Raw genomic sequence first — 20589 nt, 5'->3', positions numbered from 1 at the left:
GTCTTATCAAACTTAACACAAGGATTTTGATGACAGGTAGACCTAAAATCTGATGTCCATCATATAATATACAATTTATGGACCGGGTGGTATAGAAATGCCCGGGCCGATTTTGACCCCCAGTCCATCCCTGTTGCGAAGTAAGTGCAGTTAGGCCACTGACTCCTCGGTTAATATCCGAAACGAAGATTGCTTATAATCAGACCGGTTTGTGTAGGTCAGAGTATATATAGGCTACTGGCCAGGCACATTTTAATCGAGTCAGGTAGTCGGTAACTAGGCCTACACAATTTTAAAGATCGCGGTGGTTCTAAGGCTAGTTCTAATCATTACGCCAAAGTAAAGAAATTAGTCATTTAATAATTAGATTTATTGTGTAGCCCATATTTGTTTCTGTACAATCAAACAATCTTTCAGAAAATATACATAATTTTACATTTTTTTTATTTCCCTATAAAAAATGTTACATATTAAAATAAGCTAAGAACTACAACCTTCCTATATTCAACTGCAGCATTATATTTTAATGGATTAATTTCCTTTCTATTATTCTCACTTTTTTGGGAGAAGGGAGCTTGGCTTAGGGGATTTTTAATTTTCTTGATTTTTAGGGCGCCTCGTGAGTCCACCCAGCTCTAATGGGTACCTGACATTAGTTGTTGTGCTGGCCACATGACATCCTCGTTAACCTTGGGCAACAGAATCAGATGACCTTTATATCATCTGCCCTATAGATCGCTATGTCTAAAAAAATACTTTAGGCTACTATTTTTTTTTAATGTATGCCCGCCCCTATTCGTGTGTTGTGAAATATTTCGTTTTTATTATTTATTTTTTTTTAACCGAATCATTAAGAAGATCTAGCTTCTCGCAGTTTAGGAATGTGTATGAAGAGAACACAAATATTTGGTCACGTGTTTGATGTACTTTAAATAGTCACAAAGAGAGACAATTAGAAACAGGCAGCTAGCTACAAGCTAGGCCTACACTTTTTTTTTCCACTTCTCGGATCTAGATCTACAAGTGCCGTGGTTACTTTAAAATTATTGATTATTGGATCTCTAAATGACGTACTGCACAGGCCGAATGATCAACAAATTAAAAGAATTTTAAAAGAAAAAAAACTTTTTTTAAAAATAAAATAAAATTAGGGTATTTAAACGTTTGAAAGGTTGCGTAGAGCAGTTCATGTTTTAGTTTTGTATAATAAAAACGTTTAATTAGGCCCTACTTATAACTAAAGAAAGAATTGTAGGTTATTACCATGGCTATTATTAGACATTCGAGGTATTTACACAAATAAATGCATACAAGAAATGACGGAGAGCCTAGATAGAGAGGCACCCAAAATCGACTCCGCATAAACTTCTATAAGACTAAAATTTTGGAAGTGGGATATAAGGCAAAGGGCGAGTCAAAGCTTGAAGAGCTGGACAAGTTCACGTACCTTGGCAGCATCATAACAAATGATGGGGGTGCCTACCATGATGTAGCGTGCCGAATAGGAAAGGCGGGGAAGGCTGCAGCCTATTTGAACAATCCAAGCCATTGGACTCGAGACAAAAATACACCTTCTTAACACAATCGTCATTCCAACTGCAACATATGCATGTGAGACATGGAAGTCATCTGTCAAAATTGAGAAAAGACTAAATGTGGCTCAACAAAAATGGCTGAGACGGATTTTGGGAGTCAGTTACACAGATCTGGTCTCATACAAGGAAATCCTATGCCGAACTGGGAGTCGAACACTTAGTGAGGTTGTGACAGAGCGTCGCATGAGGTTTGAACTTCGCATACCAAGAGTTGCAATGACATGGAGGCCAATACGAGGAAAGCGCAAACAGGGACGTCCTCGCATTACTTGGCGCCACACCTTCATGGAGGACCTCAGAACAGTGGAAAACAGGTGGGAAGAGGCTTCAGACATTGCCAATGACAGATCTTTGTGGTGACAGCTTGCCGCCCTATGCGCCGAACGGTGCGGGAGGACCAAAGTAAGTAAGTATTTGCAGGAGCGGTGACGCTATTTTATCTCTTTTATGCTACTGTAATTTTTTGCTTAAAATAAAAAAATGTCAAACCAGATCTTCAAAAACATTGCAGATTTCTGATATTGACTTTCGTAAATGGCTACCTGTTTCATGACAATCCAGGGCATTTTGAAATCATTATTTTAAGTAGATTAAACATGAACCTTATGGAAATTTAATAGGCATTACAAATTGACATATATTAATCTTTATCGAAATTAACTAGGCCTATTTTACAATTTAAGATTACAGATAGCCTACGCATTTTTTTTTTTTACAAAGCTTAACTCTTTCTCTCCGTAATTATTTACCACACTCTGGTGGAATCAACGTTGGTTGGTATCGTCAGTTAGGAGAGAAAGAGTTAAAGTAGCTGTCTGGTACACATTTTAAAAACGTTATTTCTCCTACTTCCCAATCTCGGATGAAGTTGAAAAAATTTGTACAATTATTCATTGTTCCTACCAAAACATAAATTAATTTAAAAAAAAAAACCACAACAAACAAACATTATTTAATTGAATAGTGGTAATTAATCATTTTTTTTTTGTTTGATATAAACAAAGGAAAATAAATCCTACAGTACTGAACTTTGTTTTTTTTTTAAAAAACGTAACTTGTAGGCCTAGATCTATATTTTGCTTGTTGTCCTGTCAAGTTAAGGAGGTTGATCGCCTCGGTCTCATAAATCTACCAACAACAGATAGCTAGCATACGTGGACATGAAGAAGGAAATAAACTATAACGTCCCCGAGTATTGTAAGGTCACGTGTCAACATTTTGATAGGTTGGTGCTTGGTTCATTGACCGTGACATTGCTGAATCCTTGTGTTCTAGTTACAAGTGACAGATCGGGATTCAACAATACAACATAAAGTCAAGAGTTTGTTTTAGTTTGTGTATATTTTAAAAAAAAATTTAAATTAAAATAATAATTTCAATTTCATTAAACATGACGTAGCAGGAATTTAGTGTTATAGTTACTATATATTACTGCGACGAAAATAGCTCAACCTCCAACTTAATGTAAGGGAGGCAATAAATGCAATTTTGTTCTTAGTTTGCGAATGTTCAAACATTATTCTGAAATATTAGCCTACATCTATGTATAAAGATTGTGCCAGATACTTTTACACACTCCTAAATAATTATTAAAAAAAAAAAAAAAAAAAAGAACCACTATCACGTTGACATGTTCAGGGCTGGATTTAGACTTGAAAAAACTATAAATAGGCTATATGAGTTGGGGGAGGGAATTTAGTATCTCCAGATAGTAGGCCCCTATATGTGTCACAGTGTCAGTCCTACATAAGAATATTGGATAATTAGAGGGTTTCACTTTTCTAAAATTAAGAAGTATAGTGAAATAATACACATTAAAAGAAATTATATATAAATCTTATATTATCTTATATAATACAGACGTTACTTCAAAAAAGAAGATGATTACGTCCAACGCCTTATGCATCTAGATCTAGTAATGCATGTTAGGCCTAACCAGAAACGTACATTCTGCAAAGTCATTGGTATTCCTGGCTGGCTCAAGCAACCCATTCCATGTTCTAATAGCACTAGGGAAGAAGGAGAATTAGTACACATTTGTCCTAGCATATGGAACAAGGAATGTGCCTTTATCTTTGTGTCTTTCTGTGTATTTTATTAGATTTTGTTTTTGTATTTGAAGATTAAGGCTCAGTGTTTTATGTATAATTGCTACTTTACTTTTGAGGACATATATTTGTATATGTTCATTTATCATTGCTTTATAAAACATAACTAAGTATTTCTTTTACTTAATTTATCTCCTGTTTTAGTATGAGATTTAAAAATGACTAAATAAGTACAGTCACAGTCCTGCCATCATTTCAAGTGCAGCAGACATGAAATGGCTGTATTTTTATCATAGGCTATATATATTAATAGTATATATAGTCTATGGCAGTGGTTTCCAAACTTTTTCCTTAACGGAACACTTCGCACATACTAAATATTTAGCGGAACCCTTTGTTTATTTTTTAGAGAGATTAATTCACGTGGTAGCACGTGACCTCCGTGTCGAAGGAGCCGGGTAGCATAGCCTACTTGTTAATTATCTCAGTAGTTCGTGGGACACCTATTCAGGCACACAGTTTGGGAAACACTTTTTTATTTTTTTGACTCATAGAGGGGAATATCCTGTTTGTTTTCAAAGATCGGGTGATCTGTACAATTTTGATTTTAAAGAGGATAACTTCAATAAAACCTATAATATATACCCATCTATAATATAAAAGCGTATATTTTCCAGGCTTCTGTACAGTACGGAGATGAACATTATACTATAAAAGCAATACAACTATTTGATCACTTTCTGGGTGCTTTATTTCATTGGTGATACGTTACTAGCTATCACATACAAAGACCCCATCACAAATGAAGAGATTAAAGATTAAATTCGTTTAGCGATCGGACCCCGCGATGATCTGCTGGAGAAATCTACGGCCATATCACAAGGTCCTCGGGGCCCGCAAAGACCTTCCTATTCAGGGAAAAGTACCAGGAAAAAGAAGAAGAGGCAGACAGAAAGTGATTGGAAGACAATAAAAGATTGGACGGCCATGTTCTTGAAAGAACAAAAGACAGAGAGAAATGTAGAAAGACGGTTAACAGATCTTGTGTGGTGCCCCAACGGTCCAACAGACTAGGGAAGAGAAATGCATTAAAAAAAAATATCACAAACATGTACATAAAATCTTTTCCAATGACTAACAAAACTGTCAACAAAACATTCTTTTGTGTGTAAAGTACTGTCTTATATTTTGATAACGTTTCGGGGACCTAGTAACTGTTTTCTCTCGTAATAAGTGTCATAGGCGTTAAAATAGCTTGCTAGAAGATGGAATGCAGGTTTACGTACCGATCTTTTAACTAAAAGACGTTTTCTTTTATCCTCAACAAAAGATGGCGATTATTTTAAGATTTCAATTGTCAAAGAAAGAATATCTGGCAGAGTAGCATAAGCCTCTTGGCTATATAATTGAACGTCCGCTGGTATGGGGCTTGACTTGTGTTTGTTGAATAGCCTACGTGTAGGCAGCACGGAAACCTGCCAAATACCTTCCCCACCTCCCCACACCCAGCTTCACAAAAGAGATTGAACCAGAGCGCACTGAGCATGCTATGGGCATGGGGAAAAAAAGTGCTATACAAAAGTCATTTTAAAAACATATTAAAAGAACATTAAAAACTTGATAAATTCTCATCCTTAGTTGTTTGTATAGCTTAAATAAATCTACGAAGTAAGGAACTGGCTAAGTATCTTACAATTGTGCACACAAACACACATGTTACGTAGATAAAACATAGCAGGCCTCTATATTAGATATGCTTTATTACAAAATATATTTGCTTGACCATACTGGTCCTTCCATACTGAAACCTTTTTAAACTAGTGTTTATTAGATCTATATTCTAGACCATATTGATGGCAAAAATAAAACTTCTATCCTGCAGTAAAAAAAAAAAAAAGTCGGCCTTGCAATCAATGAATCTGAGTCGAAGGCTTGTATAGTCTGAGTGGTGTGACTGGATGAAATAAGATACAGTTATTTTTCCTTTTTCTGAAACGATCGTACGCGAAATTTTTTTTCACACGTCTGATTTTTTCGATTCAAAAATAGGAATAAATTTGGCTATTTTCCATTTCCTGAATGTTTCATCTATCCATGGCAATCGGTACACGCTCATGTCATGTTCAAAATGTCTAGATATGTCTGCCGATGGTGCACCGGTAGTCAGTATGTTCTCCTCATAGACGTGTGGTTCTGTTGCGGCAATCAACTCTAAAGCTACACCTCTTTCTTCCTTTGTTCCGGGCACAGTGTTATCCATGAAACAAGCGAAGAATCCCCCGACAAACGATGGGTTCGACAAACACAGAAGTATAACATTGTCCAGCTGACCGATTCCGGTGTGAATGGCGTTGGGATTCTTCTGTACCCAATAAGGTAGCATCATCCCAAGAAGAAGGGCGATTCCTATGATGCTCAAGTTACGTGTAGAGTTAAGATCAATGAGTCTTAAGTAAGACAGAATAACCCCGATTAGAATACCGAAGGAAATAATTTGAGAACCTCCGACAACGGAATATGGCATTGTGATAAAGAAAGCACCTACTTTCCCGAATACAGCGAACACAATATACATAAATCCCACTAGTTGGAACACGCTTCGACTGGCTACTCTGCTTATTCCTATAATGCCAATGTTTTCTCCGTACGACACAGTGGCGTGACCACAACCCATGCTTCCACTCAGCATACTCATGAGCCCTTCCACGGCGATGCCTCTGTTGATCGAGTACGCAGGCGGTGGTGGCGCTTTGGAAACCTTGGCGCATGCGTTGTAGTCAGCGATGGAGTCTAGTACAGACAAGACCGTGTTGATCAGGAAAGTAATGAACGCCCCAATGCTAAAAGATGGAACCCCAAATTGTCCTGGATACGGAAACAAAAACCACGGCACCTCATCTATAACGCCAGCTCTAGCGTCCGTTCGAGCGTTAAAGGATACACTTTTAGGATCGCTGGATAAAAAGTCTGTCTCGGTCATGGCGTAGCTTATTAGCCATCCTATAATGATACTTATGAGCAAGGCAAAGGTCTGGTGTAAAGGCTGCCAGATAATATGAAATCCACGCCCAGGTGTCCAGAACGGCACGGGAGTGTTATAATTGCTCAAATATAAAGCGAAAATGAGGCACGTGCTCGCCGTGATGGCTGCTACCAACCAGTTTGTCTCCGAAAAACTGACCACAACAGTGTGAATGTAGATTCCAAACAAGGTGACCACGGGGACTATGGTGATTGGCCCAACGAATCGAGTTATAATACTAACGAGTCCGGTCATCCCAAAGAGGAAATGCAAGAAGCCAGCCAGAAGTAGACTTCCGCCGTAAGCGTTAAGTCTCGCGAACACAATTTCTTGGTTTATCACGCTGACATTGTTCACCACGGCCATGAGAACTGAAGAGTTATCCCTAGAGTCCACCTGTATGAACGTGGCAGGGCAGCTGAACTCTGGCAGAGACATCATAGCCAAAAGAGGAATTATATACGTGGCCGAAGGCCCTTGAAATATGGGAAGACGGACCCCGAATGTTGTCATGGCGAATGTTGAGAGCCCCATCATAAGCATGGTCGAGCTCAAAATTCGAACCTTGATGTCCTGCTCGTCCTGGGCGCACACTGCTTCAGCGACTATAACAGCGGTCCCCAGAGGAGTGGAGATAGCCAAGCAGCACTGCTGAATGGCGAACAACAAAAGGTAATGGGCTGGCGGAGTCTCGTCCAGTTTGTATAACAGCGAATCAGCACGGGGCTGAGCTTCAATTTGGATTGTTTTCTCTGCTTCAAACGAGGCTTCGCCGGAAATGACGTATATACCTGACGACATTGGGGTCTCATTCTCATTGCTTCTGAGCTTTTTTTCATGTTCTCTTTCCAGTCCAGAAATTCGGAAAAGTTTAATGTCTCCATTTTTATGAAAATCGACATTCTCCATTGTATGCGAAGTAATTGTCGAACTTTATGGTCTATGAAGAAATAGTGCTGTAGACTTAATGTACCAATTTTTAGGCTAGAATAGGTAGGCCCATATAGCGGCAATATCACGTGCGCTCTAACTATCGACCACTTATGTCAGAATCAAAACATGATTATTTAACATCCATTTATATAGTCAATGTTTAAAGTGAATAATTAACCACAGATGCGTTTGTCTTCTTCTTTTTTTAAAAAAAACAAACACATGACGCCTTCAGTGTGTCGTGTTCAAAACACGTAAGCCTATAATTAAAAGACGCTTATTTGCGCATGCGTGAAATAAAATTGACACTTTAGTAGCGGAAGGGTTCCTTATGAGCCCAACGTGGCGAATCACTTTATAATTTGTCATGTCGTTAGGTTAAAAAAAAAACAGCCGGTTTGTGACAAGGAATTAACAAGCTAACGGTGTGACCCCATGATTCGTGCCTGAACACAAGTGCATCTATGTGTACGTATGGATATCAAACTTATGCTTATTAATAATTTAAGCCGCTTTTGCCCTGACTTGAATGATTGAATGAATCAAAGGTTCTCAACTTTTAATTTATATTTTTTTTTATAGTACCGGTCAGTAAGTGAGTGCGCTCTTTTACAAACATTTAGAAACACTCGCATGAAAAGTCATTTCGGGACCACCTTCAGGATGGAGTCATCTTCATCTCCCACACCACCCATCCTAAAATTTTGTCATCAGGCTAATGAATTGTGTCATACTAAGTAGGATCCTTTGCCAAAACAAAGTGTCTTTATTTAAAGTTTTTTTTTAGCTATAATATCAGAAATTAAAAAAACATCAACTAATGACTCGAAGTTAATTTAGGCTCAACAGAAGTTTAAATAGGCCACTGTGACGGCCTTCGTGTTTGGCGTGTTTGGTGTCTAGGGGATGATTATTTTGAGTTTGCCACACACTGGGTCATCAGAGATATCGGGAGCATACACGCAACAAAACAAACAATGGAGAAAGACTTTAAAATTTTAGCGCTATTAGAGCATGGAATGGGTTGCCTGAGCTAGCCAGGAAAACCAGTGACTTGGCAGAATTTAAGTCATTGGTTAATATGCATGATTAAATGCATGACGCGTAGGACGTAATCATCTTCTTTTTTGAAGTAACGTCTGTATTATATAAGATAAGATATTTATTTACAAAATTATACAAGGATGAATAAAATGGGGGGGGGGGGGATTTGCATCTATCTTTTTTTTTAGTGATATTATATCATCATACTTGGCACTTTATACCAGAGTATGTCACTTTCGTCTTCCGAACTTATCTGGTTGTCCTGTCGATGCAGCAGCTGGCTGTGATCTTGGGTGGAGGTCTTGCAGCTGGCGGTGGCGCTCTAGCGGGTAGAGGGTCGCCGGTGATTCAGTGCTTGTGGAGTCTCAATCCAAAGTTCTGTGGTCTGTTGTGGGCACAGTAGGGCGGGTGGCCGGCTACCGTTGGCACAAGTGTGCTGTGGGCAGAGCTGATCCTGCCATGGGCAGCGTCGTTAGCAGGATAGGTCCAGTGAATTGCGATGAGTAGGCGAGGTTATGAAGTCTCGCTTAGACACGTGGTCTCAGGACTGTAGTGTCTAATAGGCATGTTGTATCCCGAAGGCACGTACTGCCGAATAGGCCGATAGCGCCAAGTAGGTTAGCAAGTAGTAACCAGTAATGCTAAATTGGATAAATGTGTTAAAAATATTGCTAACAGTCGTTTCCCCTAATAAAGAGCCTCAAGTGTTTGTTACTATTAATAGTGAATAGTTGTAAAAGTGGTGTATTTTTATGAAAAAAATGCTTGCATAAGTGATTTTAAAAATTAGATTTTTCGCTTTCCGAAAAGAAAAAGTAGCCGTTGCATCAGAACTTTAAATGTCTAGAATATTGTGATGTAGATTTTTACTATCTTTTCTAGTTTACAAGATCTAAACGGGACGGAGAGACGGACAGACAGGCCACACAAAACTAATGGCGTCTTTTCCCTTTTCGGGAGCCGCTAAAAAGTCGCATCCTGCAAACGATTGGATTCACTCGGGTCAAAACAACATTCACAAAATATTGTCCTACTCATCAGATTGCCCTCGTTAACCGTAGGCCACAGAAACAGATGACCTTTACATCATCACTAGATCACTAGGTCTGAAAGGGGCAATACTAGATTGCTGAGCAAAAATTTGAAATAGTCCAACTATTGGTTAAAAACAATGACCTATTTTCCACAATGAAACAGTCCAACTATCGTCAAACATATCCGTAAATACTTTCTCATTTGCGTCATTGGGGGGAAAAAACAAAAAATACTAGATTTATATCTCGTCTGCTTCCCGTTTGAAAAAAAAAGTGCATCAAGAAAAAGTTATCCTTTTCACTAAATATATGCCAGTGATTTTAAGTTCGTTTCTATTTGTCTATGGACCTAAACATTCTTCGCTTGTTGGTAAAAATAATAATCACAGTTTATGTAGGCTGTACTGTAATCTGCATTCGTAGCCTAAGTCTGATTGATGAAGCTAGACTGCTAGAGGAATTAATAGAAACAGGATTTCCTTCAATCAAAGGGAAACTTAACTAGATTTAGCTACTTCGCTGAAAAGTAGTAATAACTCCTATACATTTGAGCGACATCACGCAGACATTAATCTTGTACATTACAGACTTTCCTTCAAAAAAAAAAAAAACATAAAAGATAATAGAAAAGAAGATAATAATAGAGACGATTAAAAGACTAGATTAGAATTAGAATCGGCACTAATATATATCTTAGTGTGCTTTTTAAGTTTGATAATAGCTTTTATCGAAAGTGCACATGTTTAATTGCTTCATATTAATCCTGAAATAATTATACTCATACTCAACTAACATTAAGGCCCTCCACTATGTTCCACTGTGTGATGAATAAAAAAAAAAGATGAGAAGCATTCTAATAAAGCATAAAAATAATGAAACCTCTCCATCAGCAGACAAGACTAGAGCGAACATTTGAAGGAATTTTAGCCTTGGCTCCACTCCGCCCATCGATTAGAATCATTAGATCGAACATAAGGAAGAATTGGCTCCATTCCGCCCAGCAGTGAAGTCAAGAGCAAACATTAGAAGGTAAGCGTTGGCACCACTCCGCCAAGTATTAAAGAATAGAGTGGACATTAGAAGGAAAGGACATTTCTTATTCCACAAGCTATGACACATTCGCACAAATGCTCCTTAATCCTTCCTTAGCTAGTGCTATTAGACTTTGAACATGAAACGGATTGACTGAATCAGCCAAGAAAAATAATGATTAAGCAGGCTTTGGGTCTATCTAACATGCCCGACTAAATGAACACATGGATCCACGTAGATCGTCATTATCTTCTTTTGTAAAGGGACATCTGTAGGCCTAAGAAGATGATATATAGGCCTACGAAAAGAGGGTTGTTCTGCTTCGCCAAAGAGCGAAAAGAGAGAAGTGAAATATAGGCCTATTGCCATTGGACAGGCAAGCAAATAGGCGACGAACTACTAGATCCAGATGCGGCGACGTGGTAGATCGTTCATGGAATCTAGTAGAAGACGTTCTTAGTATTGATATGGGATAGCACCAGTTAATGAGACAACTGCGCAGCATAACAACAGAAATGTGACCCCTATAGCTGGCAGTGACGATACTTGGTTGACAGAGGCAACACCCGGGTATTAGCTGTGCTGACCAGAAGACCCAATTTAAGACTCTTTGTAGGCTACTGATCGCTACAGTTTGTGTTTGTTTTTTCTTGTTTCGTCAAGTCAATATTATATAAAAGTATATTACATAATATCGCCTACACTATGTATATCCTCCGAGATCAGGACCTATTGTATAGCCTGTTTTAGTCTTTCGAAATCCTCTTCATAGAAGTAACGTCTGTATTTTATAAGATAAGAATAACAGCTTATCTATTTAATTAGGGCTGAGAAAACTAGTTCTAGGTCTATATCTACACAGGGCCAACCTTATTATAGGCATATAATAGGCAGTGCTTTTTAGGTGACGGTAGGCCTACGCACCTGTACGGCGTACCGCACCTTTTTCAATCTGTGGAAAAATTATATTAATATTAATAAACGTTAGTAGTTAAAAGTTAGGCAATCTATCACTGAGTACTGGAACCTATTTGTTTACAAAAAAAAAAAAAAAAAGCACTGGGCATAGGTATAAAAAACTAGGCAGCCTCCTAGAGCCTCCGATTGGTGGGGGATCAACATGGATCAAATCTCATTAATCTCAAACATAGCAGAACTCTATGGTTCTAAGTCTACTGGTTCTAATTTAAGTCTCTATGAATCAAGATTTATTTGTGAATGTTTAGCCTACTTGTTAGACTACATATGCTAGAAGACCATATAATTCTTCCTTTTGGTGAAATGTCGAAATGTTATTTTTAGTCTGGTGATAATGATTCGTCAATGAAGCACATTTGTGCTATCGCGGCGCTATATGAATTTAATTTATTTGTTGATAAAGATTAAGATATAGATACAAGAAGGTTGGTTTTTTTTTAAACTCTTTGCGTATTTTTCGGATTAATTTTTTTTTTCTATTTCACTTGAGATCACCCTATTCACCTTCGTCTAGGGCTAGGGCCTTAGATCGGCCCTGATCTACATTTAACAAGCCAGAATTCTGGATTCCCTGTTAGGCCACAGTGATACGATTTCTATGGAAGATATGTTAGGTTTTATAATTGGGTTCGAGACGTCAATAGTCTCGAGTCCGAGCTGTAGATCTATATCTTTATACTATCTTATAGAAAGACCTATAATATTAATTAACTAGAAAATAAAAACTTAAAGAAAAATTATTATTTTTTTAATTCGAAAATCAACCAAGCTAAAATGAATAAATCTACTACTTCCTATTTTACGAACAACGTCACTGTTTTATGCGCACTCATTCGATTTGTTTACATTTTAATAACAATCTTGTTTAAATGAAAAGATCTAAATAAAACGCTTTTTGTTTATTAGAATTATTTTATTTTACCATTATTTGGATGTTAAAACACTGAGCTAAATAATGGATGCTTATAATTTTTATTTGTCGACACTCAGATATATTATGAGTGCCAATGCAGACGACAAATCGACCTGGTGTGATATCTTTAGGTACTTACCATGTCTCCGCCAAATGCTTTCTTGTTGCGTTTGTGGGAATATAATAAAGTGCCCCTACGGACCCACTCATAATGTTTGTTTACACAATGTTTGCTTCAACTGTATCGGTGGGAAAATGCGCCTGAAACCATCATGTAGCTGGTGCAAAGATCAAACCACTTTCAAGGAAAACAAGAAATTTCGCATTTTGATAAACTGTTTTAAATGTTTGTGTTCATATGTCTCTAACTCAAGTTTGGGAGCAGAAATCTCAAAAGCATCAATAAATGGATTTGGCAGTGAAGCTGAAAGGACATTAAATGTACTAAAAGAAGCTGAGCAATTTCATGATGACATTGTCCTTACGCCACCACCCAAGGAATTTCCCATTGTGTCGAAATCGATGTCTGGAGGTATAAAATCTACTAATAACCTAATTCGCTTATCATCAACATTTAGAACTCACGATGGTGTAATGTTTAAAAGAAAAAGAGGAAGACCAAAGACAATAATTCATGCAGATGATAAAAAACGAACACTGTCTGAGCAAATAAAAAAAATTAAAAAAAAAGCTATTGGAGTTAAATCCCAAAATTTAGCTAACCAAAAATACAGTACTTCTTTTTCATCAACCAATAACATAAAAAAGAGTAAAAGGGAAACATCTGGTAATCCAGTTCTACTTATAGCACAAAGACCCCACAGGGATAGGTCAGGCAAGTATAGTGTTGGCCAACTTTGGCGAGAAACTTTCCTAGAAGAAGCACCACACCCAGAACCAGATCCTGATTCTGGCATTGAAATTGGTAATTCAAGTGATCAAGATCATACTACACAGCTTCTCTCAACAGTGAACAAAAATATCAAGGAAACATCAGAGAATGTCAAAATTAATGAAGTGCATCGCAAAGATACTAGATGTCATAAAAACACTGACAATGATAGGAAAGGAGCACATTTACAGAATGGTAACGATTCGTCAAACCTGAAAGAAGAAGCGGTCAAACCCCGCCTCATGTTGACAATTTCAAAGAAGAGATTCCAGAACATGCCAAGGAGAAATCGAAATAGTCTGTCTGTTTCTCCAGAAGTAAAAGAACTGACATCTCATGTTTCTAAATCCCCATCACAGAGCACAACTAGTCCATCAGCTTTGCCTAAAAAAATGAGTTTGAAGAGTACAGTTAAGCAAAGAAGTGACATTTGTAAATGTGCCCGGTTCAAAATGCCAAATCACTTAACATGCTTTGGCCAGAAATGCCCTTGTTACAGCGAAAAGAAAAGTTGCATCGACTGTCTTTGCAATGGTTGTAAGAATCCCTTAAAAGTTGCAGACGCTGCCCCACCTTTGATGCACATCATTGGAGATACTGACAGCTTAGACCATAGTTTTGACAGAAGCATGCCTAGATTGTCTCCTATTCCTAAGATATAATTTCGCAAGTTACTTCGTGTGCAAATAGTATTGGTGAAAACTGTCAAGTTTTACAAAATTATTTTTCCAATTTCTACATTATTGTTTTAAAAAGAATGAATTTGATAACTCTTCTTTTTAGTTGGAATTTGTTTCACTAAAACTTTTTTTTTATATTGCTTATAATTTTAACTAAATTCAAGAGCGTTACAAAATATAATTAATTATCTTTCATTAAGGGACTTTAATGTCTAAAACAAAACTATGTATATAGAAAAATGTCAGTATGTATGATCTCACTAGGTTTATATCTTCTTGCTCACTATTGTTTGATATCTCTGTTTTTTTTTCATGCTGGCCTTCACTGGGAGAATTAATGTTGATATTGGTTTGTGAAACTATGATCTAATATTATTGTAAAACTATTAATGACTGAATGGTGGTAAACAAAGCAGGGTTTCAGCTTTGGAAACTCTGCATGGCCATCTAAAGTTTGATTCATTTTGCTGTCTATGTTGCCACCTTGCAGGACAGTTATTGTTCCAAACAAAAAAAGAATCTATTACTAATTGGACAGGATCTGTTATACTTCTAATTGTATTGTCTGTAACTTCTTTTCTTTTTTTTTTTTTTGGCCATTAGTTGTCCTGATTTGTCTCGGTAAGATATTTCTAACCTACATACATTAAATTTAAAAAAAACAATTAGGCTTTGTAATTAGTCCACTACCCCTGAAGATTGAAACATTTTGTTCATTTTTTGAATTTTCCATAAATTTAGCTGGTTATAACCGGTATTAACGATACTATGAATTACATTGTCTCAATGATCTATTTTGAAAGCCTAAAGAAATATATATACACATGTACAAATGTACACCTCTTTTTTTTGTTTTTGTTTTTACTATGGTACCACAATAATATAAATTGTATTATAGCTAGGTGTTATAATGAACCTCTGTACTGGGGGTAGAGTGTGTCATTTTGTTGTACAATGTTTCCTCTTTTGACTGCCTAACATTAAAGTTAATGTGTCATTTTGTACTGTAATTGAAATAATGTCAGTTTTGTTACTTTTATTTTGTACACAACCACAATCAGGTGTAGCCTGTTTCCCATTTCTAATTAATAAAAACAGTTGTTGTTTCCCCCCCCCCCTCCCCCCATTAACAATGAAATGTTACACTTAAAACTTTTCTCATGTAACTTTTAAATCGTATTGCAGAGAGATGCAATGTGTAACAATATTGCAATGATTTTCAGTCAGGTTTTAAATAATATATTATATACACTATGTAAATGCCAACATTAAAAACTTTATAAAGGTGTCCATTTTATTTTTAAACTTAAAAACAAAGATAATTGTGGTTAATATGCTTTTTTATTTATGTGCGTGTTGATTTAGGTAATTTTTCTTTCTATCATTTCTTAACATTAAATGTGAAGTTTGTTCAATATAAAAAAAATAATGTTGATTGTTATTCAATTATACAATTTATGTTACTAATAATAGATACCATACCTTTTTAAACATTGTTCTCCCATAATACCGGTGAGGATTTCTATTTTTATTGAACAAAATGTCAACCTTAAATATATAAAAACAGCTAAACAGTTGTAATGTAATTTAAATATTCTGAAATAATTTGTTTGGTTACAATTTGTTGTATTCTGTTTCCTTATTGACACACTGTGGTTTGTAAAATAATGTCCATGTTTCATCCTTTGCTGTAAAATAATGTCCATGTTTCATCCTTTGCTGTAAAATAATGTCCATGTTTCATGTTTGCAGGGTTGCCAAACCAAAAAGGAAAAAGCACACATAGTTTCATTCTACTAATTTGTCCTATAAAGTGTGACAATTTGGTTAGTACACAAAAATATAAAGGAGAAATAGTAAGGTTAAAGGCTTGAATCACAGACTAGGTTTTAAGCTATTGTGAGTGTGACATGGAGCAGTGTAGACATTAATTACTCTGTGCTGGATGTGAAAACAAATGTACGCCACATACTACATTGTTATATTATCATTATATTGTCCCAACGTTAGTGTCATTATGTGCTCTGTCAGAACTGCTGACTTTTTGAAAATTGTCCTTAAAAAATCATATAGACTTCAAAGATCTGTTTGTAAAACTACTATGAAATGAAATAGAAGGCAGCCCTGTTGTAGAAATTTTACTCATTTTGATCTGAAAAACATTTTTTTGTTGTTGTAGTCCATGTTTACCTTATTTTTGTTGGATTTGTTTTTTAAACTCACTGAGAACCCTTGTTTAAACTCATTGAGAACCCTTGTTACCTTTGAGCAATATTGTTACTGTACATACTCTAATTATCTGGTTCCCAGAAACTTTTTTTTTTTTTCGGTGTTACATTTTCAAAATGTACTTCATAAAATTGTGATTGTGATAAAAACAAAAAGCTGTATTATTTCTTCAGAACTTATACATGTGACATGATTTATCATGATCCAGCATAGGGACACTTTTATGTATATTCAATTTAATTGTATAGTTGTACAAGTGTGCATATAATATAAGCATGTTAAACCATTCTTATAAGTAAAACAACTATCAAGTCAGTCGTGAATTTTACAACAGACAAAGTCTAGACTTGTATAGGAACAAAAATTTTACTGTTCATTTGTATCATTTAGAAAAGTTTTGTTTTGTTTATTTTGATTTGTGTTTTTATGGCCATCCACAATTCTCATAAAAAACAAAAACGATTCCACTCAGTTTATTTATTGTAAACTTTTAAGCAAGTTTTTTTGTTTTTCCACACTTTGGTTCAGATTTATTTTCAAGAAAATTTCATAAGTTGATATGTGGTGTATTATATCAATTCTTAGTATGAAGACTTGGATCTTACAATCAAATATTTGGACTAATGTATAGTAATAATTTGATATATTATTTTGACCTGGAGATAATGTTGTCATTAGGGAAACATTCACCGAATGTAAACATGATAAATATTTTTAGCAATCAAGTTACATTGTCTACAGAAATTATTGATTTAAAGAAAAAATTCCAATTAAATTTATATATGTCAGTAATTAAAATGTTGTCTTACGATGGCCGCCACTGAAAAAAAAACAAAAAGAAAAATCAGGTTTGCATTATATTCTGTGACTGTGAACAAATCCCTGAAGTTTTTCAAGCTTTTATTCTATTGCTTGTTGTGTTCAAATGTTACAAACTAATTTCTGGAAACATTTGACTGGATATTTTTCCATTTTTGTTTATGTTGTAGGTGAAACAATGATATTGGAGAGCAAAACTAATGAGCCTTTTGTTTATGTTGTAGGTGAAACAATGATATTGGAGAGCAAAACTAATGAGCCTTTTGTTTATGTTGTAGGTGAAACAATGATATTGGAGAGCAAAACTAATGAGCCTTTTGTTTATGTTGTAGGTGAAACAATGATATTAGAGAGCAAAACTAATGAGCCTTTTGTTTATGTTGTAGGTGAAACAATGATATTGGAGAGCAAAACTAATGAGCCTTTTAAAAAGTATTTCTTTGAGTTGTAACATTCTTAAAGCTGAAGAAAAACAAAAAAGGAAATTTTGTTTCTGTGAATGCAGAAAATTAGAACTATTCCAAATTAAAAGGCCCTGATTAAATTAGCCTGTTTTAATTCCTGTTTGTAAACAAGTAAAATATAAATAGCCTTTTTTGTTTTGGTTGTAATTTTAATATATGATAATCCATGCCGTATCCTGACTCTCACCCCCCCCCCCTTCTCTCCCTTCCTTTTGTTCCACTCAAAACATTTGTGTACAAAGTGTAAAAAAAAATGAAATGTGATCATTTCAAGAGTTGTGAGTTTTTGGCATGTCCAAACTCTATGAGGAATCTGGTCAAAACTGAAGACAATGTCTCACAATTTCTTCCCTTTTTGTATGTGTATCTAATTATCTCAAATGTATCTCTGTAAAAACTTGTTTGTCTATTTGTTAACAGCAGCTTATACCAAATGTAATGCTAACAAATAATTTAATACTGAATTAAAAAAAAAAGAATTTTCAAAGTAGTAGTTGTAAACATTTCTTTCAAGCGTGACTATGTCCTATAGATCAGTCTTGATTTATCATAAAGTCTTGAGTAAAAATAATGTTTTATTCCACTTTCTAGTTATTTGTTCTTAATACTAGTACATTAAAGAAGAAGATTCTTAATTTTAGCTTTACATGGAGACAGAACAACATATAACAAAAATTCTGTTTAACACATGACTCCTTAACATTTTGATTGATTTACTGACATGAGAGGTAAGTTTCAATTGTAAAACCAAAAAAAATCCACTGTTTTATATTGGTAGAGACAAGAAAATCCATGCTATGATATGTTCATTCATAGTCGACCTGTATCCTCCCCCAAGTTTTGGTGAAAGAAAATGTTAAATATCAAAACTATAGAAACATTTATATAAAAATATAAAAAGACCAAAGCTAATTTTGAATAGTGAAAGTGTACACATTGTAATTTTTTAAAATTGATACCAGGGAATTAGAAATCTGTTTTTTTTTTTAAAAAAGACATCATCTAATTGTCATAAAATTAGTTAGAGAATTTAAAAAAAAATATTTTATGTTGTCTCCAAAGAGTTTTGTTTTTTTGTTTTGTTCTACTACTGAATGAAGAAACTGAAGTTTTGTTGTATGTATTTTGTCGGTCTGTGAGTTGTAACCACTTGTCAGTTCTTGAGCTATCTCTTGCTTGTCTTGTCACTTGTAAAGTTTTGTGTTTGACAAGCATCTGCTGACATCCATGACATAGTTGGACTTTTATCCAAACTTTTTTGTGCTACTCTTGAGACATGCACAATATGTCGATGTAGTCAATGTCTCAAGTAGCTTTTACATAGAACAAATTTTGTACCGATTTCAATGAAATTTGTGAAGGACTTTTTAAAACAACAACTTAGAAATAATCTGCGCCAAGATATATTGAAGGTTGAACTCTCATTAACTGAATTAGTTATGCCATATTTCAGATCAAATATTTTTTTTAAGCCCCAATTAAAGCCTTTTTATTTTTAGTAATAAGACAAGGTTTATTTGTTTCTTCGTAACTCTTTAAAAATGTACTATTGATGTTACTTGTAAGGGACAAGCGTACAATCTTAAAATTGTATTCAGCTGATTAAAAAAAACAACATTGTGCCTATCAGAGGCTAGATGTTTTCTTTTAAAAAATATAGGAAAGAAATTGCATTCACTTACTTACTAAACTAATTAAATTGTCAGAACTAGTCACTTGCTGTCAAGTTAAAGAAAGGTAAAAAAGAAACATTAGTTAAGGCCTTGGTATTTTGAATGTACAAAGTAGACATATCATGATGATTATAACTTAGCCACTTGTTAATTACTTCGATATATGCAAAGATTATTACACAATCTTTTTAGGTTCTTCACCATAGGACAAAAAAATTATGTTTTCGTTTTTATTTCAAAACTTATCTATACCAATTAGAAAAAAAAATTTTGTCATAAATTTTTTTTATATGTAATTCAACTTTTATATTTCTCTGTATTTATGATGATTTTGGTTAGTTTAGAATTTTTCTGATGTGCGATATGGAACATTAAATCTTATACTATTCTGAACGCTATGCTTGCAAAACTTATATCGTGTTTTCCGTTCAAACTAGCCCATAGATTTGATTTGTATTTTTGGTTTGTAACACTGCTACATTTCAAAGTTGTGCATATTTCTAACATTGGTTTTGTAAACCATATTTATAATAGTTCTAGATTCATGAAGAATGTCTTGTTGAATTTTATTGACTAGCTCTTGTTGGTGTTAAGCCTGTGTTACATCTTAGTATCAACATGTTGAGGAGTGTATTGTGTTTATAAATATCAACATTATACAATAATACAGACTTAAAATTCTTAAGCAAAATTAACTTTTGTATAGTCTAGTTGAACACTGAACTATTTTTGTTCATTAAAATATTTCATCTTCCTCCTTTTCAAAGTATGTCAATATTTTATCAAAATTTAAATCAACAAAGAAAAGTTGTGACACCTGGTAACTAATGAGGTTATGTGGTTAAGAACAATTTAAAAATTATTTTTTTAACAAAAACTGTCCAATGTGAGCTGTTCTTGACCAAATTGCTATCTTTTCATTTACGGTACCTATCTAACTGTAAAGTAATATGCTATGTAAAGATTTTATTTTGTACAAGTTACATAAAAAGTGAAACAATCAAGGTCAGCAAATAAAAAAAAAGCATCCCTGGAATGGAGTCAAAATTAATGAAAGTGAATACTAGAAGTGATCAATACTTATTTCAGATATGAAAAAAATTTCTGAGATGAAAATGTCTCTTGTAAATCCTGCAAAAAATAGGCATTAGTATTTCATTTACCAAATTTTAACTCTCTAACTGTCACTATGTCAGAACCAAGAAACTTTTCAAATTAAATGTTTAATAAGGG

The 20589-nt window shown here is 34.9% G+C and overlaps 2 protein-coding genes across 2 annotated transcripts; one reads left to right on the top strand and one right to left on the bottom strand.

Moving 5' to 3' along the window:
- Nucleotides 1-5384: 5384 nt before the first annotated feature.
- LOC106055809 (solute carrier family 23 member 1-like) lies at nucleotides 5385-7826 on the bottom strand. The gene has a single exon (XM_013212263.2). The coding sequence runs from the start codon at nucleotides 7572-7574 to the stop codon at nucleotides 5661-5663; it is 1914 nt and encodes a 637-aa protein (XP_013067717.2). The 5' UTR covers nucleotides 7575-7826; the 3' UTR covers nucleotides 5385-5660.
- Nucleotides 7827-12507: 4681 nt separating this feature from the next.
- LOC106055810 (uncharacterized) lies at nucleotides 12508-20392 on the top strand. The gene has a single exon (XM_013212265.2). The coding sequence runs from the start codon at nucleotides 12642-12644 to the stop codon at nucleotides 14151-14153; it is 1512 nt and encodes a 503-aa protein (XP_013067719.2). The 5' UTR covers nucleotides 12508-12641; the 3' UTR covers nucleotides 14154-20392.
- Nucleotides 20393-20589: the final 197 nt, after the last annotated feature.

The sequence above is a fragment of the Biomphalaria glabrata genome, chromosome 15, assembly GCF_947242115.1.
Source record: "Biomphalaria glabrata chromosome 15, xgBioGlab47.1, whole genome shotgun sequence".
NCBI classification, from domain to species: Eukaryota; Metazoa; Mollusca; class Gastropoda; family Planorbidae; genus Biomphalaria; species Biomphalaria glabrata.
This window is presented reverse-complemented; position numbering and strand designations above follow the sequence as displayed.

Excerpts from the sequence above, each read along its gene's own strand:
- LOC106055809 (XM_013212263.2), bottom strand. The coding sequence starts at position 7,574 with ATGGAGAATGTCGATTTTCATAAAAATGGAGACATTAAACTTTTCCGA.
- LOC106055810 (XM_013212265.2), top strand. The coding sequence starts at position 12,642 with ATGGATGCTTATAATTTTTATTTGTCGACACTCAGATATATTATGAGT.